Below are 22,022 nucleotides of genomic sequence, written 5' to 3' on the forward strand. Positions count from 1 at the left end.
GTGGGGCTCTATCCCGGGACCCTGAGATCATGACCTGAGCCAAAGGCAGAGGCTTTAACCCACTGAGCCACATGGGCACCCCAAGATTTGCTCGTTTTAGTCACGAGGCTTCAGGCACATTAACTCGTGGTTACCTATCCTGTCTTCTGATAGAAGTGCACACTAGTTCCCGGGGCCATCGTCCTGTTGCCTGACATCTCTGCCTTCCCTGGCAGCTGACAGAGACGCTGCAGCCCACTGTCCTAGAGTGTTCTGGAGAGCCTCCCTGCACGTGCTTCCTGCATACGAGTCAGATGAGGGCCCCTCGAGGACAGGAGCTGGTCTGCTCAGCCTCTGGAGTGGTCGTGTTCAGAGAGGGAAAGGGACAGGTTCTGGCGGGGGTTACAACATGCTGGATTTCAAGGCCTCTAAGTCAAGTTGTTTTAGTTTCTCTGTTATTTAAAAACCATCCACGGAAAATGCACTCAGGTCATTCCTACGTGGCCACCATTTCAAAAGTCAGGAGATGAATCAGAAAACCCAGAAATTGAAGCGGCTCTCCGTGTAATGCAGAACCTCACTGGCTTCCTTTCCTTCTCAGCAGCGCGTCCGGGAAAACGAGCTTTTCCATGAAGGTATTTGCCAGCACCAGGACTATGGGGCTCTAGCCTGCTCCCACCATCCATCCCCCTCCCACCAATATACATGCAAGGCTAGCAACAGAGTGTTTCCTTTGGCTTGGGGGCCTGAGGCCATTTTCCGTCTGAGAAGCCTCACCTCAGTGCTGTGTTCTGTCCCCTTCTTCAGAGAGGCCGTCCCGTAGCGGCTGACCAGTAGGCAGCTTTTGTGGAACGAGGTCCAGAAGAAAGTGTAGGAGAAGGATGCAGGCTCGGGGCAGCGCGGCTGCAGGGACAGAGTACCCAGGCTCCCTCAGTCAGGCATCGGGGGGTGAGAAGCAGGCGCCGAGGGCCTCGCCTTCCTGCCGAGGAGCAGTGCAGAGAGCTGCCTTCCTGCTCCGGACTCGGTGGCAGCTCTGTTGAACCCTATATCCGGTGTGGTTCTAACAGAGGAATAAAGGGTCCGTGATAGGAAGACCTGATACAGCCATTGAAACTGGTGGAAAAGTCCGTGGAGCAGGGCTGGCCATTGGGAGGCAACGCAGAGCTCCGCCAGGCCTCAGATGACCAGGGAGGGGACTGCAGAGACTGTAGGCCCAGCAGAGCGCCAGCCAGCGACGGCAGGTCTGAGCTCCCAGCTCCCCGTTTCCCTCCCAGCTTCCGGGCTGCTCACAGACCTTGCTGGCAGCCGGCCCTAACCCAGAACCACCCAAGGAAGGGAACGGGGGGAAGGTAACTCCGGCCGTGCCGAGCTGCCTCAGTATAAAGCCACCACCGTTTCTCCTGTGCGCATTTGGGGACCGAGCTTGCTTCTCTTAACCCCACTGAATTTCCAGCTAAGACCAAGAGCAGAATGACAGCGCAGGTGAACATGGTTCCACTGTTGCCAGCCTCATGGAAAACTCCTTAACTGCCCCAGGGAACACAAAGTCCCTTTATCGACTTTGGGGTGACACCCACTCTTTCCCCTTGGAGAGCCTGTGGCTTCAGTGTGGAGGTCCCTGGCCAGCTGCCAGGGATGGTGGGGAATGGGGTGGGGAGGGGAACTTGTTTCTACGCATGATACATGTATATCAGCATCAGGACAAAAAGACTGCTGCGTCACCAGCCTGGCCCTTATTTCTACAACCAGTCAGTGGTCATACCACATACCAACAGCTTCCTTCATGCTCTCGTTGCCCTTGGCAAGCCCCTTGGTCGATCATCCGGTGAGATAACTCGTCTATCCTTCCTGGAAGGTCTGGCAGCATTGGATAGCTCACTCATGGGGCACAGGAGTACTGAGAGCCCTCCCAGGGACTTCCTCCCCCAACCGGTGTGGCCGTCACTGGTCTGCCGCTAATGCCCTCTTTGCCTGTTGACCCCACTCTGGGCTAACAGAGCAATGACTGTGTCCTTTGGAGGGAACGTTCTGCCCTTAGAAACTAAGACTTGGGGGCTTGAGGCAGAAATGTTGTCCCTGGGGTCTCTGGGATAACAATGAGAGGAGCCACTGCCATTTTCAGCCCTGAGTTCCCAGATCTGTGAGCCCCGGATCTGGAGGAAAGAGCCCCAGTGGGGCAGAGCAGGATCTACTCGAAGGTATCCTGAAAGATAACATCCCCAGCCTCCCAGAGGCGGCCAGTCAAGCTGGTCCTGGAGCTGAATATTCAGAAGGTATTACACTGGTCGGCTGGGTTGGCTGCTTCAGGTGATGGGGACACATGAGACCTGTGACTGTCCTGAGCGCAGACCCATGGCTTGGACTTCCATTTGCTGTAATGTGAGTTCCCTGGTCGGAAGCCATGTTGCAGGGTGCCAGGCTGGTGAATAGGGCATTCTGCAAGACTGTGGCTGGTGCTTTGGGCAGGAGCTTTGCGTCAGGGAAGGCAAATTTTCTTCAGGGATCTTTTCCAATGAGTGTCCTGCTGTCCCCCGCACCCCCATGTTGGTGGTGGTCCAGTCCTAGGTAGCTGGCTGACATCCCAGGGGACAGTGTCGTGTACAGGCAGACCACTGAGAAGGGTCAGGAGTCAGACTAATTCTGCCAAGTGGGGGTCCATCCATGCCCTGGCAACCTGTTTGGGAGTCCCTTTGGACAGGAAGTCTGGGGGGAGAGGCCGCGCGACATCTGTGTAACAGACCGTGCTATGTACCTGATTGTGAAAATCTGAGGCTTTGCTAGGCACTCGCCTGCTGTGTAAATCTTCACTTTCTGAGCCCATCTGGGAGGTCTGTTCACAGTCCCTCCTGCAGTCCTGGCTTGCTGCAAGGTCCCCCCAGTCTTGACCATCCAACCAAACCATTAGCCTGGGCTGAGGAGTCCATCTTGGGAGAAGGAGCCCATGCAGCAGGCATGGGGGCACATGCCCTTGAACTACAAGCTTGCACCTGTTCCTTATGGCCTCTGAGCCCAATGGATACAGACTGCTTGGCTCTGTGGTGGGAGAGGTGACCCAGAGCCCTTGCTGGGCAACTGAGGCACCTATAACCAAGCCTTTAGAAGGTGCTGGGTGTCAGCAAAAAGCAGTTTCTCAAGGGTAAAATAGTTGTTTGCAGAGGTTTATGTAGCCACACTCTGAAATCCTGAAAGTCTGTGCTGAGCTTCACCCGAGGAGCCTGCTGCCATCGGGCTTCTGTCACCATTAAGAACAGGGCACGATCAGAGACCCAGAGCCACTGTGACGTGGAACAGATATGTTCTAGGGGCTGGCCCTCACGTGATTGTGGCAGCTACTGGAGGTGTGGCGGCTGCAGCCGTCCTGTCTCCCCACAGCGCTCCCTGGTGCTGACCCTACCTGGCCATAGCGGCCGGGAGTCCTGGGAAGCTGGTTGCAGCCGGGCTGGTCGGTGGCACCCTCACTGCACATCTTGTTGGGGTTTGGGGCTCAGACCTGCCTTTCATGTTATTTTCAGTTTTCTGGTTCCCCTCTCCCCTTACCCTGTCCCTCCTCGAGGTCAGCTGGTTGAAATACCCATTGTGATTTCTTGCGGAAGGGTCTATGTCTAAAATACACATTCTAGTGATTTTGTTTTGTATTAAAGATTTTATTTATTTATTTGACAGACAGAGATCACAAGTAGGCAGAGAGGCAGGCAGAGAGAGGGAGGGAGAAGCAGGCTCCCTGTTGAGCAAAGAGCCTGATGCGGGGCTCAATCCCAGGACCCTGAGATCATGACCTGAGCTGAAGGCAGAGGATTAACCCACTGAGTCACCCAGGTGCCCCTACACATTCTAATGTTTTAAAGTTGAAAGTTATCATTCTTTGGAATGTTCTTCAGTTCCTCCAGAACCACTCATGGAAAAGTGTCTGGTGTGAAAAACATTTCCTAACCAGCAAATCCTATAAACACACAGGTCCCCACAGATCTCTGGCTGGCACTTGAATCTTCCCCCTTGTTCTGTAAGAAATATAGACGTCTGTATGGGCTGCTAGGTGCCAGGGGCTCTGTCAGCAGTCCTCTTCCTCCTCGGGAGAGACGTCCCAGGACCCCCAGTGGTTAAAGGAAGGTGTGCATAGTACCTGACCTTATATGTGCCGCATTTCTCCCTATCCACACACTGTGTGACCAAGTGTGATGAATAAATGAGGCACAGTAGGAGATGGACGATAGAACAAGTGTAACAACACACTGTCCTAAAAGGAGATGGGGGATGCAGTGGGTGGTCGCGCTATCTCTGCTATCTCTGCTATCTCTGTCCTGCACTCACCCTTCTTCCTGTGATGACGTGAGATGGTAAACTGCCCGCAGGAGGACATGCGGGGCTCGGTGACGTGGGCACGTGCTGCAGTGTGAGGCCACTGCCGACATCCTCATGTTATGTTAGAAGTAGGATCGCCTGTTTCTGGACACCCAGTCTGGACTAGAGCATATCACCCTGAAAGCCTCCCTTGGGCCCCTTCCTCGTCACAGCCCCCTCCCCACAGATGCAACCACTGACTTAGCATCTGTCATCAGCACCTAAATGCTACCGGAAAATGAAAAGATCCACTCTGTTCTTTAAATGTTTGATATTTTTCAGTGCTTTTGCTCACTGTGTTCCTTCTAGACTTTTTTGTCCTGTTTGCATTGACTCGCGAAAGATCTAGGTCAAGTGTAATCTGCAGTGGTCCCTGCCCTGTGTGTGCTGCGGCCTACACCACCTCCCTGTCTGTGCCCTTGGCGTCACATCCCTCAGCCTCCGGAGAGCACTAAGTGCTGAAGATGAGGTTCCTGCCATCAGGGAACTGAACAGAACATTTCATTGGACTTTAATTTGAACTGAATTTAAGTAGTCCCCTGTGGCTAATATGTGAAGCGGTGATGGCGGTGTGCATGTGTGTGGATGGGGAGATGTGGACTCGAGGAGAAGGCCTAACCGCGGCTGGCTGGCTGTGTGTTAGACGCTTCTCCCTCATGCACTGGCCATGGCAGTCCGGGCTGGGCCCTTCGTGGGCCTGGAGTCAGCCCCCAACAAGGTCATCCAGGCCCATCCTGGGCAGCCCTCTGCAGGGATTTCCTGGCACCCAACCTACCCCCACCTCTTCTTGGCTCACAGACAACCACCTTCTCCCCGTGTCCTCACATGATGGACAGAGAGCAATATCTCTCTCTCCCTCTTCCCATAAAGACATGGGTCCTGTTGAGTTAGGACCCCATTCATGTAACCCGCTTAACCATCATTACCCCCTAGAAGTCCTGTCTCCGAATATAGTCTCACTGGGGTGAATTGGGGTGGGGGAACACAAGTCGAGGCACCAGCTTTGGTGATTCGAGGTGGGCGTCATGGAGGCAGTGTCCATAATTGAATCTTGAAAGGCAAGAGCACTTATCCAGGTAAAGGCAAGAGGTTGAACGGATGAGCCAGAAGCCTGTGGGAGAGGACAGCAGGTGCAGGGCCCCAGCAACAAGAGAGAGAGAGAGAGAGAGAGAGAGAGAGAACTGCATTTGGGAAATGGGACATAATCTGATAGGAAGTGTTCCTACCTTGTAGACTGAGAAGGAGAGGTGTAAAAGTCTCTCCCGAAGTCCAAGGCGAGGGAGGCCGCAGGCTGGATCTGGATGGTTAGTGAGGGCCTGCATGTGGCGATGTGTGCAGGCAGAACCTTGCAGACCTAGAGGACCTTGACCTAGAGGTGTGGCATGGGAGCTCCGTACCCTGCAGAGGACAGCCTGTTGGCCAGGTCCCCTCACCTGGCAGCGGCGTGGCCAGAATCAGATAATGCGGGGTCTGCCGACAGCCCTGCCCTCACTGAACCATCTAGGACTGGTTGTCCCAGAGAAAGAATTCTAAGTTGCTTCAGGTTAAAACTTGGCGTTACTTTGGGGCACCTGGGTGGCTCAGTAGGTTAAGCCTCTGCCTTCGGCTCAGGTCATGATCTCAGGGTTCTGGGATCGAGCCCCCCATTGGGCTCTCTGCTCAGCAGGGAGCCTGCTTCCTCCTCTCTTTCTGCCTGACTCTCTGCCTACTTGTGATCTCCATCTGCCAAATAAATAAATAAAATCTTTAAAAACAGAAAAACAAACGAACAAAAAACTTGGCGTTACTTTGCACCACCTAGCATGGTTTTTTTCCCCCCATTTTCTGCTAGTTACCGTTCCCCAGCACGCCGATCACAGAGGCCCCTTCCTCATTTACAGGTGCCACAAACGTGCTCCTGACCCCACAGGCCAGCTTCCGGGTCAGCTGTCCGTGGGCAGGCTCTTTACCTTTCCTTCTGTCCTTTCTTCTGACAGATTATGACTCGGATGCCATGAGCAGCTCTTACGAGTCTTATGATGAGGAAGAGGAGGACGGGAAGGGCAAGAAGACGCGGCACCAGTGGCCATCCGAGGAGGCCTCCATGGACCTGGTGAAGGACGCCAAGATCTGTGCATTCCTGCTGAGGAAGAAGCGCTTTGGCCAGTGGAGCAAGCTGCTGTGTGTGGTCAAGGACGCCAGGCTGCTGGTAAGGCCTCTCGGGCGCCCGGGCTCGTGTGGTTGGCACGCTTGGCCAGCAGCCTTACGGGATGAGAGCGGTGCTCAGGTGGGGCTCGGGCGGGGCGGGCATCAGCTGGTGGGGGCCTGCAGGGCTCTGGCCTGGGCACAGCCTGAGCGCCCCATGGTCCGAGCCCTTGGGGCTTTCTGAGCCTTTGACGCCTTGGGTCTCAGTCCCTGCAGCCAGCAGCGCGCAGAGTCCTTCCCGTCCTGGGCCAGTGTGTGCCGCAAGACAGGCACAAGCTTTAACTCACCAGAAGTCACAGGATGGATTTTCTCATTTGTAGTGAGTCAGTGAATTCCTCAAAGCCAGGTCATCGAGTGGGACAGGCAGGCCAGCTGCGGCCGGAAGGAGAGTGTCCAGGAAAGGAAATTCTTTTGGAAAGCTAAAGGCAGAGTCTTTTCTGGTTGAACCCAAGGGGCTGAATGGGAAGATGGACTAAGTAGCAGAGACTCAGGCTGTGGGGATGCTTGGGCCTTCTGCTGTACCACCCTTCTCACAAGGGACCCCATTAGGAAGCTGGAGCCCTTGAGCATGTGGGACTCTCCTTCCTCCTACCTCCCCCAGTCTCGCCAGCGTTAGGAACAGTGGTTGATTATTGGGATGAAGAATTTCAGAGAGCATTCCTGCATGGTGTTTTTCCTTCAAGCTAACTTTGGGGGGAGGGGCAGGAATCACGGAATTCTATCGCTCAGACAGAACCAAGGGAGTTTATGATTCTGTGTATCTCTCTTCAGTGGAGTGCCTAACCTTATTCTGTATAGTTCCATCTGTGAATTATGGGAATGTTCTTTTACTAGAGTCTGAGGATGTTGTATATTTTTAAATTAGTGGTTTTCAAAAAAGCTTTTTTAAACAGTGAGGATACATATTTTTTCCACATGTGTGGCCTGACTTTCTCCCAAATTTAGAGTATGCCAAAAATGATGCCATGGGGGAATTTTAAAGAATGAGAAAGGAAAAAAAAAAAAGGATGAAAAGGATTCATGTGGTCCTTACTCAGTCTGACATAATGGAGGCAAGATGTGGGTGTGTCATGGAAATGCCATAAAACCTGCAGGGGACTCTCAGGTGCCTGAGGAGCTCTGGCAGGGTCAACATCCTCCCCCACAGCCCTCCTCCTCCACACCCTCCCCCCCCCACCCCTTCCCTCTCATTCCTCATTCCGTGGGTCTGCTTCCGAATTTCTGGCATTTCTGCTTTCAAAACCAGGATGAAAACACCTACCATTCAGAGTAGTGGTAAACATTTCAGGAGAGATTAATGGAAAACCATGTGAAAACATTGCCTTTGATAAAATGCAGAATCAAAGTTAATTATTTTTATTATGAAGCTCTTTTTATTTCAAAAATCCCCAATGATCCAACTGCCCCGATGACCCCTGTTGACACTGAAAAAAAAAAAAAAATTAACAGTGATCAAAACAAATGCTTGGGAGCCTGGGTGGCTCAGTGGTTAACCGTCTGCCTTGGGCTCAGGTCATGATCCCAGGATCGTGGGATCCAGCTCCGCATCAGGATCTCTGCTCAGCAGGAAGCCTGCTTCACCCTCTCCCACTCCCCCCTGCTTGTGTTCCTGCTCTCGCTGTCTCTCTCCGTCAAATAATTAAATAAAATCTTTTAAAAAAAGAAAACACAGAAATGCTTTCCAAGTCTGAATAGCACAGAAACCTATAAACAGAAATCCCAAAGCCAGGCTTTTCCCTCTATGTTCCCAGCCTGTCTTCCCGTGGGCACTGCTCTCCATGGCTTTTTGGGTACAGGTCTGGCATCTGTGCTCTTCCAGGCCCAGGCAACACTGTGGTGGACACGGTGATGGGCAGAATCCCCATCAGGACAGTTTGCCCAGGTCCTGCTCCCTCCACTGAGCTCTGCGCCAGGACAACCTTGCCACTTCTTCCTGCCCCTCTCTCCCGCAGGCCTGGGTCTCAGGGCACACACTGCCCTCTCTGAGAGTCCGCTCCCTGGGGGTTCAACGGCAAGGATGTGCAGCCCACACTTTAACACAGGGCTGGTGACAGACCCATTTTGAGGCATTGCCTGTCTAACTCCATCCACTGTGCTGTTAGTTTCTTTTTCGATGTTCTGTTTTTCTCTCGCACTTACTGAGAACACAAAAACCTGCCAAATGGTGAATGTTCGTAGCCATCTGGGGTTAGTTGGTTTTGGTGTATTTTTTGTTCTTCTGTTTCCAACAGGGCACAATCACTGGGATTTTTGTAAAAAGGGGCTCTGTTCCATATGTGTGACACTCATAAGCCAGGGTTTTAGAACCTTAATATATGAGAGGACTCTGGAAGTCACTTCTGAAAACAGGTGTCTCTTCCTTTGCTCCCTCCCCAGTAGATGGTGCCTCACAGAGGGAGCCCCTGGGAGCTTTTGCCATCTGGGAATGGGGTCAGTCGCTTTTCACACATCTGACTTTGGCAAACCACGTAACCGAGTGAGCCTCAGTTTCCTCATCTGCAGAATGGACAACGGTGACCATTGAGTGAAAGTGTGAAGCCTCTCCAGCAGGTGTTATTATAACTAATCATTTAGTGTGACCCCATAAAATCACAATGCTCCCGGCAATAGTTCATTTTCCAGATGAGGAAACAGGCTCAGCAAACTGGAAAGACTTGGAGGAGCTGGATTACGTTAGGGGCAGAGCTGGGACCCAGACGTCTACATTCTCAGATGTCCATTTCCATGAAGATGTGTGCTTTTGGTCCCAAGTCATAGGATTAGGCCCAAAGAGGGAGGGGAAGCCTTTGGACAGGGTGCGACCCCAGGTCTCACAGAGGCAGGTGAAGGACCAACAATGGGAATTCAATCTGAGCGTTCGCCATGGCGCTGAGCTCTAGAAGGGACGCCTTGCTGCGTAAATGGAGCGGTGTGAGTTCTAGATCCCATACTCGACTGGAAAGCCAGCCTTTGCAGACATGGGGTCTGGGAACTGTTGCCCTGGATACTCTTGTGAAAGTCCTTCATCCGTCTCTTCAAAAGGCGATAGAGAGGAGACCGGCAGATACCAAATGACACAGGTTGTAGAAGGTGGCATCCAGATGACTGTCTGCCCACACAAGGGCTGTGCTTTTTGGCACATCTAGTATGTCACATTTGAGTGACTTAGTGAGGAGGCTCCGCTGGTCTGTGATCCCTGGGGGAAGAAGGAGTTTCCGGTTCCCACTGAGTCACGTCATCGATGCTCAGTAAACTTGGCCAAACTGAAGAGTAGAAGTATTTTCATGTACGTGGGGGGTGACGTGTGGTATGGAGCGCACCCCATGTGGATGACGCGTGTGCATCTGCAGACCCACCCTCTGGGGTCTTCAGGAGACCTCAGGGGCCATGCAGGCACTGGCCTTCCCATCCTGCTGGATCTGTATCCGTGTTTCTCCTCGAACTCTCTTCAGCCTAACTCTGCTTTCTCATGTTAAATGCAGTGCTACAAAAGCTCCAAGGACCAGCAGCCCCAGATGGAACTGCCCCTCCAAGGCTGCAACATCACTTACACCCCGAAGGACAGCAAGAAGAAGAAGCACGAGCTGAAGATCACCCAGCAAGGCACGGACCCACTGGTTCTTGCAGTCCAGAGCAAGGAGCAGGCCGAGCAATGGCTGAAGGTGAGGTGCTCACCCGGCCTCTGAGCCCTTTACGTGGCCAGGCCTCTCCCCCAGACCTGTGTTTGGTTCAGTTTGTCTGTTTCTCAAATGTAGGCAAGACTAGATGAACCCAAGCAGTTCTGTGTTTGGTAGCAGAGTGTCCTGATCTCTTTGCTGCTGATTCCCTGGCTCTGGTCCTTGGAAGGCAGTCTGCCTCAAGAGTGTAGGCTGCTTTATGACTTTCTCTGTTCCTTTGATTGCCTTTGATTTTTTTTTCTTCTTTCTTCTTTTGTGTCTGGAGGTGTATTCTTTTCTATTTATTCTTCTTGGAGTTCCCTGGAATTCTAAATCTGTGGATTGTCATCTTTCTAAGGTTTAGAAAACACATTTCAGCCATGTCTCTTAAAAATATAACTTAGTCTCATCCCTTCAACTATGTTTAAATACATGTTAAAAGTTTTCACTATATTCGATTTATCTTTGCTTTGCATCTTAGTATCCTTTTTTTTTCTTTTCTCCTTAATCTGGTTAATGTTTTCTTGTTACTTTCCCTCTTTTACTTTCACTTTCTCACTCTTTCACTTTCCGGCTGTGCCAAATCTGCTCTTAAAATTGTCCCTCTCCACTGGGTTCTGAATGTCAGTTAGGGACTTCTAATAGTTCGAATGGTTTCTTTTTTGACCTGGGAATGCCAGTTTCTACAGTGTTAAATTTCCTGTAGACATGTTTGTCCCTTATCTCCACAGCAGGCAGGTGACAGGCCTGGTTGTTGGACAGTGGTGGGGGTGTTGCGGAAACCTGGCCGTGTCATCTTGTCGTGTGCTTGTTCCTGTCATTTTGTCCTTCCCGCATGCTGGGTTCTCTGATGATCACGCTGCGCCTTCGACATGGGGAAAAAATTAATTCAGTAATTTTTATATAACAGCTTTATTGAAGTATCATTCATACCGTACACTTAACGATTTTAAAGTACGATTTGGTGGCTAGGAGTCTTCTCACCATAACCTACTTTTCATAGCCTCTTCTTCTCCCTGAAGAGAAACACCGTGTACTCACCATGTGAGCAGCTCTGGCCCCCGGGCCCAACCTCACCCCAGCCCCAGGCAACTGCTCCTTCATTTTCTGTTCCTGTAGAGTAGCCTGTTTTCAACACTTCATACAAATACGCTGTGTCCTTCGGGGATGGGCGGCTTTGATTTGGCATAATGTTTCCCAGGTTCATCCATGTTGCTAACTGTATCAGTACTTCCTTTGTGTCACTTTCAGACCGTATCTAAGAAACCATTGCTTATTCCAGGGTCCTAAGGACGTCCTAAGGACGGTGTTTTCTTCTGATCGTTTCGTGATGTCAGGCCTTAAATTTCGTGCGTGGTCTCCTTTGATCTCATCGCTGCATGTAGCATGAGATGGGGGTCTGATTCCGATCTTCTTCTGGCACGGATCCAGTTGTCCCTGCAGAAATAATTGGATCCTTGGCCCTACACTTTCCTCTGTGGGACGGCATTTTCCTTTGCCTCTGCCGTGCGCTTAGAGGGTATTAGCTCTCCAAAATCTGTTTATGATTTCTGCACTTGAGATTTTTTTCAGAGCAGAGAAGTCAAAGTCAGCCTGCGATTGCTTCAAGGGCAGGTTGATCTTCACTGCACTGTTACACTGGGTCTGTTCCTTGGGAGTCCCCAGCCGAACTGTGGGGTTTTTTGCCAGACACCTCATCTTCGGCATGCCGCGGACTCCAGCCTCTGCCTCCCGGCCCCCCAGACCCACAGAAGTGCTGCCTGGTCTCCCAGCTGCCTTGTTTCCGGAGGCCAAGGCCATCCCGTGGCCGGCCTACCTCTCCACGTTTCCATCTTCTTCCACATTGTGACCCAGTCATTCCCTGCTCTAGAGAGAAGCCATGTCTATTTTCTCTGGCCTTCCTGATGGTCTTCTTCAGGAAGGTGAGTCCAGACCGTCTAGTCCCTCACTGCCGGCCGGTACCTGCTTTGGGAAAATGGGGTGGGAAAATGCTTTGGAAAAGGAGACCTTCTCTCTAACAGTGGCTCTCTGATGTGCCGGTGTCCCTTCTACCTCGAGCCTTATTGCCCTCCGCTCCCCGTGAGCGTGTTCCACCATCACCCCAAACATGCAGGCGGCTTTTCTAGTGGCTGCCCCAGAAGAGCCGGAACAGAGTGTCTGTCTTCTTCCTGGAGTCCTGTGACTCGGTGTGCTTGGCATCCCCACACACAATTTGAGTGTGCTGCACACCACCACGTCTGTCAGTAATATCTTCAAAGCCCCCTTCACGTTTACAAAAGGCATTTCCACTGTCATCATGTCCTAGCACACAGAACGGCCGCCTGAGGGAGGTGTTCTCAGGGACAGCTTCACTGTTCAGGTGACAGGCCAAGTCCCCGGGAGGCGGGTGATAAGTGGCCAACAGGTGCCGGAACCAGGAGTCCACCTCGGATTTTCCCCCTTCGCATCCTGCCTTCCTATGCTGGGCTGCCCACCACTTGGCCATTTTCCCTTTATTCCTACTTCCTGGGTCCCAGCACCATCCCTTGAGGAAGGAGGGGGAAAAGATAAAGGAAACAAGGAGCCTTCGTTGTGATTCTATTTTCTTGGCCTGGTCCCACGCAGGGTGAGTGGTATCCATCCTTCTGCAAGCTCTGCTTTCCCTATTCCCTAGCGGAGAAGCAAGAAGGGCCACCTTGAGCCCTGGGCTTTCTTCCTTGCCCGATCCCTTCTTTGTGACTCGCTCCACACGAAGCCTTGGAAAGCATAGCCAGCTTCTGTGTCCCTGGGACGTGGCCCTGAGCTAACCACGCAGCTCGCAAGTAGGGGCTTAGAGAGAAAATGTGTCCAAGACGTGGGGCACCGATGGAGCCGAACAGTCTTACCTCCTCTTTGGCCAGATGTAAGATGCACATCAGAGCCATTCAGCTAATTCCACAGTGATGACTCTGTCGACAGAAGCTTGATTGCAAGGAATTTTTTTAACATCTGCTGGTATTTCTTAAAAGTGAAGTAAATACTACACGGTAAGTTACCTTCTTCTAAAGAGTTTGAATTGATTAATTTCTTAGTTCAATGTTTATGCTTTGCTCCCGTTACGTGTGTCAGTGTGAGAAGCCAAGAAGTCCCGAGGAGAAATGGACAGGGACAAAACTAGCTTCAGTCAGAGAATTTTCTTGCTTTAAGACCAGCAGAGACCGGAGAGGACCCGGGGTCATGGTTTCTCAGTACTGTTATTAGATGGGCTGTTTTATCATTATCGCCTAGAAACTCAAGAAGCCTAGACTCCCAGTGACTCAGACTCATGATGGTTCTAAGAATCTTTTCCTTTTCCTTTTCACCCTGTATCTTCTTGTTCAAGACCTCAAATGCTGCAGCTAGGATTGGAACAGGCCTCCCCTACTAACTCTGTCTCCCTCCTCAAAGGTAACTTTTATCCTGAATATTATGACTGAGGTATGCATTAAAAATACTTTTTTTCACTTATGTATGTACTTATAAATCAGAAGTTTTTTTTTTTTTTTAAATATTTAAACACGTCCCTGTACTTCAGACTGCACGCTTCCTGCCCCTCGCGTTTTCCACTCACTGTTTCGTGTCTGCTCTGGGGGTTCGATGGCCGTGTGGTTTGCCACCCCACCCCCCCACCCCCACCACTGTCCTAGAGCGCTCCAGGGAGCATTGTTGTGCATGGTCCTTGGTCTCGCGTGTCATGGCTTCTCTGGGATGGCTGTCTATGGGGGCATGGCTGCCTTTAGTATGTGCGCATTTTCAACCCTACTAGATCTTGACAAATGGCTTCCCAGGTGTGCTTGTGCCGTTAGACTGTCTGCCAGCACATGTGAGAGCAAGCATTTTGTGCGTATCCTTTCCGAGGCTATTTACATATATATGCAGGCAAGGAGAAATGCAGATTTTAGCTTCCACCCCCATAGACAAGTTGTGACATTCTGCCTCTTGCTTTTTGCACCTAAACAGTGTGTCTTGCAGATTTTTCCAATTTAGAGAATGGAGCCTCTCCTTTCACTTTCGTTTTTCCTTTCTTTCTTTCTTTCTTTCTTTTTTTTTTTTTTTTTACAGGACCTACCATTTCATTGTTTCAATAGACCGTAATTTTTAAAAACTATTCTCTGATTCGTGGCTGTTGGGTTGTTTGCACACAACTCTGTGATAATCGACCCTGTGCATATCTCAGCTCACACTCTTGCTAGCGTGTGGCCTGACTTCCCAGAGAGGCTGTGCACTTGTGTGAAGGTCACGGGCACTTGTAACTTTGATACACAGCCACGTCACTGTGCACGGAGGTCTGCCAGCTCGGCCTCTTACCAGTGATATATCTGAGTGCCTTTCCCTCACAACCTCGCCCGCCATCTGTCCACAAGCCATGGGGAGCTTGCCAGTGAGATGGGGAAGGGTGGGTCTCCCTCTCTTGAATCTGCGTTTCGCTTCCTATGGTCTCGAATGAGCTACTTAGCTCCTCTGTGCCTCAGTCTTGTCCTCCGTGCAATGGGAGGGAGGGTGGGTCATGACGGTGCCCCCTTCTCTGACTTGTTATGAGGATAAAATAACGAGATAGAAACATTTAGAAGAACATCTTGTGTAAGGTAAGTGTAAGCTGGTTCACTATTGTTTGGGTCCTGTTACCGCTATGCTACCACTTCTAGGTCCCAGTAAACTCACAAGTTCTGGCTGAAAACAGTTTAAAAATCATGATAGTGGGATGTGTCAGGGGCCTGAGCTAGGGCTGTCCACATCACGGCCTCACACCCTCCTGGACCAGGACTGCCAGGACGCCTTTGTGTGTGCCCCCCAGGAGGACGTCCCTGAACTCGGCTCCCTTGCCCTCAGCCGTTACGCTGGGCCACATGTGCTCCTAGGATGTGGCTGGTTTGTTCCCCACCCTCTGTGGTGGGCACCCCTGCCTCCCACCACCCTGCCAGCCAGGGGGCAGCCTGGTCATTTCTTTCCTGTGAAGGGCTCTTCCCTTGTGAGGACATGGTGTGTCTAGGTTTCTTTACATCCTCATCCTCCGATGAGTGAAAAACCACTCTGATTTTTTAAATATACCCACCTCGTTTTATCTGTCAAGGGGAGAGTGGCGGTCTTGGGTGCCTTTCTGTGTGGTCAACAGAATGGAGACACCTGTTCCTCCTTTACTTTGTCAATGGTCCTGCCAGACGGACCCCAGTGTGCCAGCTCTCTCAGAAAGCCAAATGTACACTCTTGGTGTTTCTCTGTGGTGCTATCGTGTTCTATTTTCAGTTCCCTTCTTCACTCCTACTTTCTTTTGGCTTCATTGGTTGTAATTAGGCCAACTTCTTGACGTTTATGCTTAGATAATTGATTCTCAGTCCTTTTCTTATATACACATGTTCATTTAAAGCTCTCCATTGCTCCCCAAGCATAGTCTTCGCTGTGGCCTGTAAGTTCTGATGTTTGTGTTTTCATCATCATTCAGTTCAAAATCTTTCCTAGAATCTGTTGTGACTCCTTTTTTGACGACTGGTTCCTTCAGGGATATGTTGTCTACTTTCCGAACATTCAGGTTTTTAAAAATAATCTCTTTGCCTTGAGTTTCCAGTTCAAATCTACCGTAGTCAGAACTTGATAACGATTTTACATCGTAGAAATTTGTAGACTTGACTTGTTGCTCAACATGTAGTCAAGGTGGGTAATGCTCGTGTCTACACCGAGGGACATGCATTTTGCAGTTGCTGGGTGCACATGTCTACACGGGTCTGTCAGGTTGCACTTACTGTCCTCTCCAGATCATCTACTAATTCATGTTGTCAGCTAATAAAAGGGAGAGATGTGGTCATATCTACCTCTTTATGAATTTGTCTCTTTGTCTTTCTATTTCTATCAGTTATTGCTTAATTTGTCTTGAGGCTATGTTAGTGGTTGCGTACAGAGTTTAAGTGGCGATACCTTGTGGTAGCTGAAACCCTTTCAAGAATATGAAATGTCCCTGTTGATGTCAGGGTGTCTCACCTCAAAGAATGACTCTGACTAAGCCACAGATGAATTCTTTCCTTCAGAGTGCCCTTTGATGAGAAGAAGTTGTTATTTCTTCATTACTTCAATCTTTGCTTTTACAGCTGGTGTTTTTTGCCTTCTGTCCATAAAATCTTAGCATATTCCATTCACCAAGATAGTACCTGCGTCTCCTTCTAGAACTTTATGGCTCTGTCTATGGACTGGTCTCTGACTCATACAGTTGGTTTTGTGTATAGGATGGCATATAGGGGTCAAAATTGATTTTCTTCCTATGGGTAGTCAGCTGTTTCAGTCCCACTGAGGACCTGAATTTCCTGGATTGGAAATCCACCAATTGAGTACATGTGGGCTCCTCTCTGAGTCTGCTTCATTAGTCTGCGTCTACATGGCCGTGCCAATGCCACATTGTCTTGATGGCTGCAACTTTACAGAGTCTTGAAATCAGCTAGCCTGTACCTTCTAACTTTGCTCTATTATTTTTCCAAATGATTTAAAACTTTGAAATGACAGTTTTCTGTAAAATAAGTCAATGCCATTGTCAGAGCTTGTTATATTGTCTGGTCAAGCCCACATCTTTGTGATTGGAGTAGATTTTTTTTCCCCCCAAAATTAAAGAACTACTCTCATTGGAGGCACAGCCCTTATTTATCTTGAAGATAGCATGCTAGAGTGGTGGACCTTGAAGGAAGGGTCTGGAAATCTGGAATATAGAATATAGTCCCAGAAGTCCTCTAACTCATCAGGATCTTTGGAGTCCGCTAACTCCCACTTATCAAATGGAAATACTGCGGATCAGAATGATCACAAAGGCAGAGTGAAAAAATTACACAAATGTGGGCGCCTGGGTGGCTCAGTGGGTTAAGCCGCTGCCTTCGGCTCAGGTCATGATCTCAGGGTCCTGGGATTGAGTCCCGCATCGGGCTCTCTGCTCAGCAGGGAGCCTGCTTTTCTCTCTCTCTCTCTCTCTCTCTCTGCCTCTCCATCTACTTGTGATCTCTGTCAAAAAAATAAAATCTTAAAAAAAAATACACAAATGTGTTTTCAGAACTATAATGAAGTGTTGCGATGTCAGTGGCTCCATTAGAGTCACCCCCTAGGATTCCTTTCTTAAAAACCCTAGAACAACTCTCTGTCACGAACCGTTTTACAAAAACGGGAGCCAAGTCCTTGTTAATGTCAACCGCTGTTATCCACGCCGTCCCAACTGATTACCCAGGCTTTTGGTATTATGACATGTGGCTTTAAGTCAGAGCTGACAGTCTCTAATGTGAGTCACACTCAGCCTTTCTTGTCCGGCGTGGAGAGCAGGAGGGCCGCGTGTGGCCAGCACCTGACTGGACCCACGCTTCTACAAGCATCACGGCCAGATTTGTTTCTCTTCCTTCGGTCTGCAATTTCCATTACCAGCAGTTCCTGCGAAAGCTGACTGACTCCGTGTGTGTGTGTGTGTGTGTGTGTGTGCACGCACACGCGTGTGCGCTCATGTGCGCATGTGTGTGTGCGCGCGTGTGTGTATACAGATGCTGAAAACATGAGCCATGTTGCAGGGGTCAGTCAGAAGACAACAGTCAATATTCCCAGAAACAGAGTGGTCAGGTTTCCCTAAAAAATGTGCAGAGATTGTGTTTCTGGCAATGAGGGCTCAAGTTAAAAGCAAACAAAAATACCACAGAACATATAACAATTTGTTTTTTGAAGGATATGTGATTCTGAACTTGGATCCAGTTCTCTTAAATACATGCTGAACTTCTCATGAGCAGGGCTCCTTAAAAATAAATAAATCAATCAAAATACAAATATAGAATATATATTAATGAATATATATAAAATATATATATTCTATATATTAATACAGAATCTTCATCTGCAGCTATTAAAAGAATTTGGGCGATAATAAACCCTTTATTGATTCCTTCTGTATTAACTCGGGGGGGGGCAGTTGGGCAATGAATAGCGATCAGAGGAGAAAGACCGTTTCACCAGTCGGCCCGGGTAGTGGATGAAACCCACGGGAACAGAGACAGGCTTACACTCCCTGATGTTTCAGCAGTGCCTTTCTCTCTCCCAGACACACAGGCCTAGCCCTAGGTGTGTCTGGGTCCCTGTGGCCACCAAAGTCCTGTCTGTTTCCTAAGCACCATGGTGATGCTGCACTCTGTGTAAGGTCAGGCAGGGGGACCCCAGTAGAGAACAAAAGTGTATCCTTTATCTGCACACAGAATTCTAAGCATACGGATGCATGGGTTGGGTTTACAAAGGAAGGCTTCTCAGGGAAGTCGAGGACGCTCCGCCACTTCCATGGCCAGGTCATCTCATCTGGCCATTCAGCGAGTCTGCCGTTCCTCCACCCTGTGTTTGTGGGCAGAATGGACCCTGATGTGGAAGTGGGGATAGGAAAGGAGACATTCGAGGGACCAGGAGAAGGCGAGGAAGTCCGCCCGGGTGCTGCAGGCATGGGTCTTAGCTGAATGCTCTTTTTTTCCTTTTTTCCTCCAAGGTTTTCAGAAACCTCTGCAGAGGACAGGGGGAAGGTGGTCCTGGGGGTTTACTTACTGGACGTGATGGCCTGGTTTCCTCCCCTCTGGATTTCACTCCTTCCTTCATCTTTCTTGCCCAGAGAAAATGTCAGGTCCAGTTGGGTTCCTTGTTTTCACCTTTTTTTTTTTCCTTTCATCACACTTTTTAGGTTGCTGTTCTGTGCTAGGCTTTGGAAATGCTCGCATAAGGAAGGCGTAGTCCCGTCTCTGAAAGCAAGCCCAGCTGAAGAGAAGAAAGAGCCCCATGGGCGTACAGGGCACGGGAGCAGTGTCCATGTGAGACACGCCTGGCTGGCTGTGGCCAAGGGCAGGGAGAGCTGAGCCATGTGCCCTGTGGGGGCAGAGCCTGCTTCCAGGGCACATGAGACAGAGGCTGAGACTTGCAGGACAAACCCAATCCAGCAAGCCAGATCCATCCTGAAGATACAGTTCACGTCACTCGCGCGTGAGACCGGGATGGGAAGGAGGGGGGGTTTCTTGGAGCAAGGGTGCCGCACATTGTGGCCCCGCCCTCCTTGGAAAAAGAAAGAAGGGAAAAGGAAAGCTGCTTTGTGCAGAAACGCCTTTGCCAGAGAGAGGATTCTGCAGGTTCTGTTTTGTGAGGTTCAGCCTTCTGGTGTGTGATGAGGAGCTTGTAAGTTTCAGGTTAGTTTGCGTGATTGTCAGAGCCACACCCTCTGTTTAAGGCTATTGTCTCAGGAAAGGGGCGCATGCGAGCTTCGTGCCTGTTCTGGGAGAAGCTGGGCTGGGCATCTCATGTTGCATGATCCTGCTTTCCTCGGTGGCCCAGAGACCTTCTTTTGTGCATGTTCTGGACGAGGACATCGGGCCTGAGTCTGCATAGCTTAGCCTCCCCTACGCAGCAGGAGGTAGAGTTAGGGTTGAAACCCCATTTCTGTTCAACACCAGAGCCCAGGAGATTCTCCTGCGGCGTGCTCTTTCCCTGGAGAAAAGACAAACTCTTGTCCTTAGATCAAGTGAGAATTTGCCTTGTCAGCTAAAGACCTGATGACGTCCCAGGGGAGGCATGGGAGTAGAGACCCGGCCAGAGCAGCGGGAGCGGAATCCACGTGGACAGAGATGCAGGCGTCCAGAAGGCCCAGGTCCCCGGGTGGATGTCACTTGGATGACGCCTTCACTCCTTGGAGGAGATACGGAGAAAAACATGGCAGCAAACTCTCTGGGCTTTTCTTTCTTTTCCCTTTGTCCTGTTTTAGTCTCAAATGTGAACTTTGCTCCATAGCTTTTTCGTAAGACAGCTGAGCAGCAGAATGGCTGCAAACACTGTCCTGGGGACCCGTCAGGTCCTGGCACTGATCCCAACCCCAGCGTAAGCCAGGGCACTCAGACATGTCTGCAGAGATCGTGTTGCAAAATTATGACCCAGATATCTGGGACTTTGGTGTTTCAGCTCTGCCCTGAAGACACATGGGCTGGACTCAACTTGCAACTTCATTCCAAAAAGAACGGAAGACGTTTTGAAGGAACTGCTGCCTAACTTTTCCCTTGCTAGCCTGCAAATTCCAACAACCCGGGATCCTACTCTCCTGCTCCCTGCACGTCCCCAGCCATCAGAACCATGCCCAGCTCATGGCAGGAGCTCAGTAGTGACAGCGGGGAATAGTGGGTGACCTTGGGGGCTCTGTGAGCACTAGCACGGCCAAGGACCACTACCTGTGTGCCGCAGACCCCCTCCGTGCTTATCAATCTCAGGCAGGATCCTTTCTGAGCCCTCCGTGTCGATGGTGAGGACACTCAGAGTAGTGACTGTTGGCCAGAGAAGCCGCCACCACGTGCCAGGCCCTGGCTTGGGCATTTTGCAGAGAAAATCTCATTTTTTATGGATGTCACCATTCTGACATAGCAGGACAGTCATCCGGACACTCCTTCCTTTGCTGGTGAGGAGAAGTAGGCTCAGCAAGGTTGGGCCTTTGAACCAGCAGCTGATGCTCTGGTCTCGCATTTCACCAAAGAGACACAGAACCAGCCTGACAGGGTCAAACTCCTGCCACCAAGCACACTGGCCTTCTCCAGAAGGAGAAGTGGAAATTCCACTGCCTCCTCTGGAAATTCTTCCTCCCTGCTCCTGGGAGCTGCATCACTCCCCCCCCTCCCACCCCCACTTCCCTGGCCATTCCCGCTCATTCTTGCACCAGCCTCTCCCCTTTGGCTTGGCTCTGGTCCTTGTCCTGGACTTGCATTCTGCTCTGTCTGCCCTTCCCCTTGCAACTCACCCCCTCCTGGTCTGGGAGCGGGCCTCTTCTCCCCTGACTCCCAGTTTAGTTCCAGCTCTGCCTAGAAGTTTTCCTCTGCTCTATTGTCACCCGCCTCGCTTCTCCCCTACCTGCTACTTCTCTCTGTCTCTTCCATCTGAATGGTAGCACCCAGCTGCCTGGGAGGTGACACTTCCCTCCTGCTCTGCCTGACCCACTAGCAGGGCCTGCTGGGTCTCCGAAATCCTCCGCAAGCCACTGGTTTGCTCCCTCCCGCCTTTGCCACAGCCTGCACTGCCCCACTCTTGGCTCCAGGCCACTATGGGAGGCCTGGCACGTTTCCTTTTTAGTTCTTGTGTGCTGTTTGTGACTTCTGACAGTGGTGTCCCCCTGCGTCGCAGGCACTGTCTCAGGCCTTGTATGTCCCACAGGTAGAACCATTGTGTCTGCTCTACTGGTGGAAGCACTGGAGCACCAGGCAGTTAATTAAATTGGCCCAAGGTGAAGACTGGGGTGAAACCCCAGACAGTGGAGCTCTCCAGGCCTCGGTGCATATGGCCTCCCAGAACGTCACTCCCGTCACTCTGGGGCATGGGCTGCTCAAACCCAGCCTCCTCACTGGGCCTGAAGGCACTGTGGGAGCCTCCTGGTGGTCTGCCCCCATCTCCTGCCACACGGCACCAGGCAGTAGCCTTAAACACTCCAATCCACCACAGAGCCTTTGCACGGCCCCTCTGTCTGGAAGCCTTTTCTGCTGGTTCCTAATGTGGCTGGGTCCTCTTGGCATTTACCTCCCAGCCTACCTGTCATCCCAGTGAGGCCTCCTGATCTTGTCAATTCACTGTTCCCTTTTCATTAAACACCACCTTCCAGTCTTTATAGCCCTACTGCCATCTTACTTGACCTTCGTGTTTGGGTGATCCTCACCGTTTGCTGTGATATCTAACTTCCATTGGAATGCAGGCCCCAGGAAAGCAAGGCCATGCATTCTCCCCGTATCTTAAACCCTGCATCCATCCTGGGATCGGGGAAACATTTGCTGAGTCAACAAATGAGCACTTCCTACCTTGGGACTTAGAGCAAGTACCTCTGGGCCCATAGACTTCCCCACTGCGCTGTACACCTCTGCCTGTTCATGCTGGCTTCAGCCCTGTAGGTCA

At 50.8% G+C, this 22,022-nt stretch overlaps 1 protein-coding gene across 8 annotated transcripts in view; it reads left to right on the forward strand.

Annotated features, from left to right (window-relative positions):
• Window positions 1-22,022, forward strand: part of AFAP1 (actin filament associated protein 1) — a 130,648-nt gene that overhangs the window by 67,530 nt on the left and 41,096 nt on the right. For all 8 annotated transcript variants that reach the window (XM_045075285.1, XM_045075296.1, XM_045075299.1 and 5 more), the window contains 2 exons: window positions 6,294-6,505; window positions 9,963-10,142. In XM_045075285.1, coding sequence (XP_044931220.1) covers window positions 6,294-6,505; window positions 9,963-10,142 — 392 coding nt within the window. The remainder of the gene's footprint in view (window positions 1-6,293; window positions 6,506-9,962; window positions 10,143-22,022) is intronic.

The sequence above is a fragment of the Mustela putorius genome, unplaced genomic scaffold (assembly GCF_011764305.1).
Source record: "Mustela putorius furo isolate JIRA1106 unplaced genomic scaffold, ASM1176430v1.1 tig00000083_pilon_pilon_pilon, whole genome shotgun sequence".
Taxonomy (NCBI): Eukaryota; Metazoa; Chordata; class Mammalia; order Carnivora; family Mustelidae; genus Mustela; species Mustela putorius.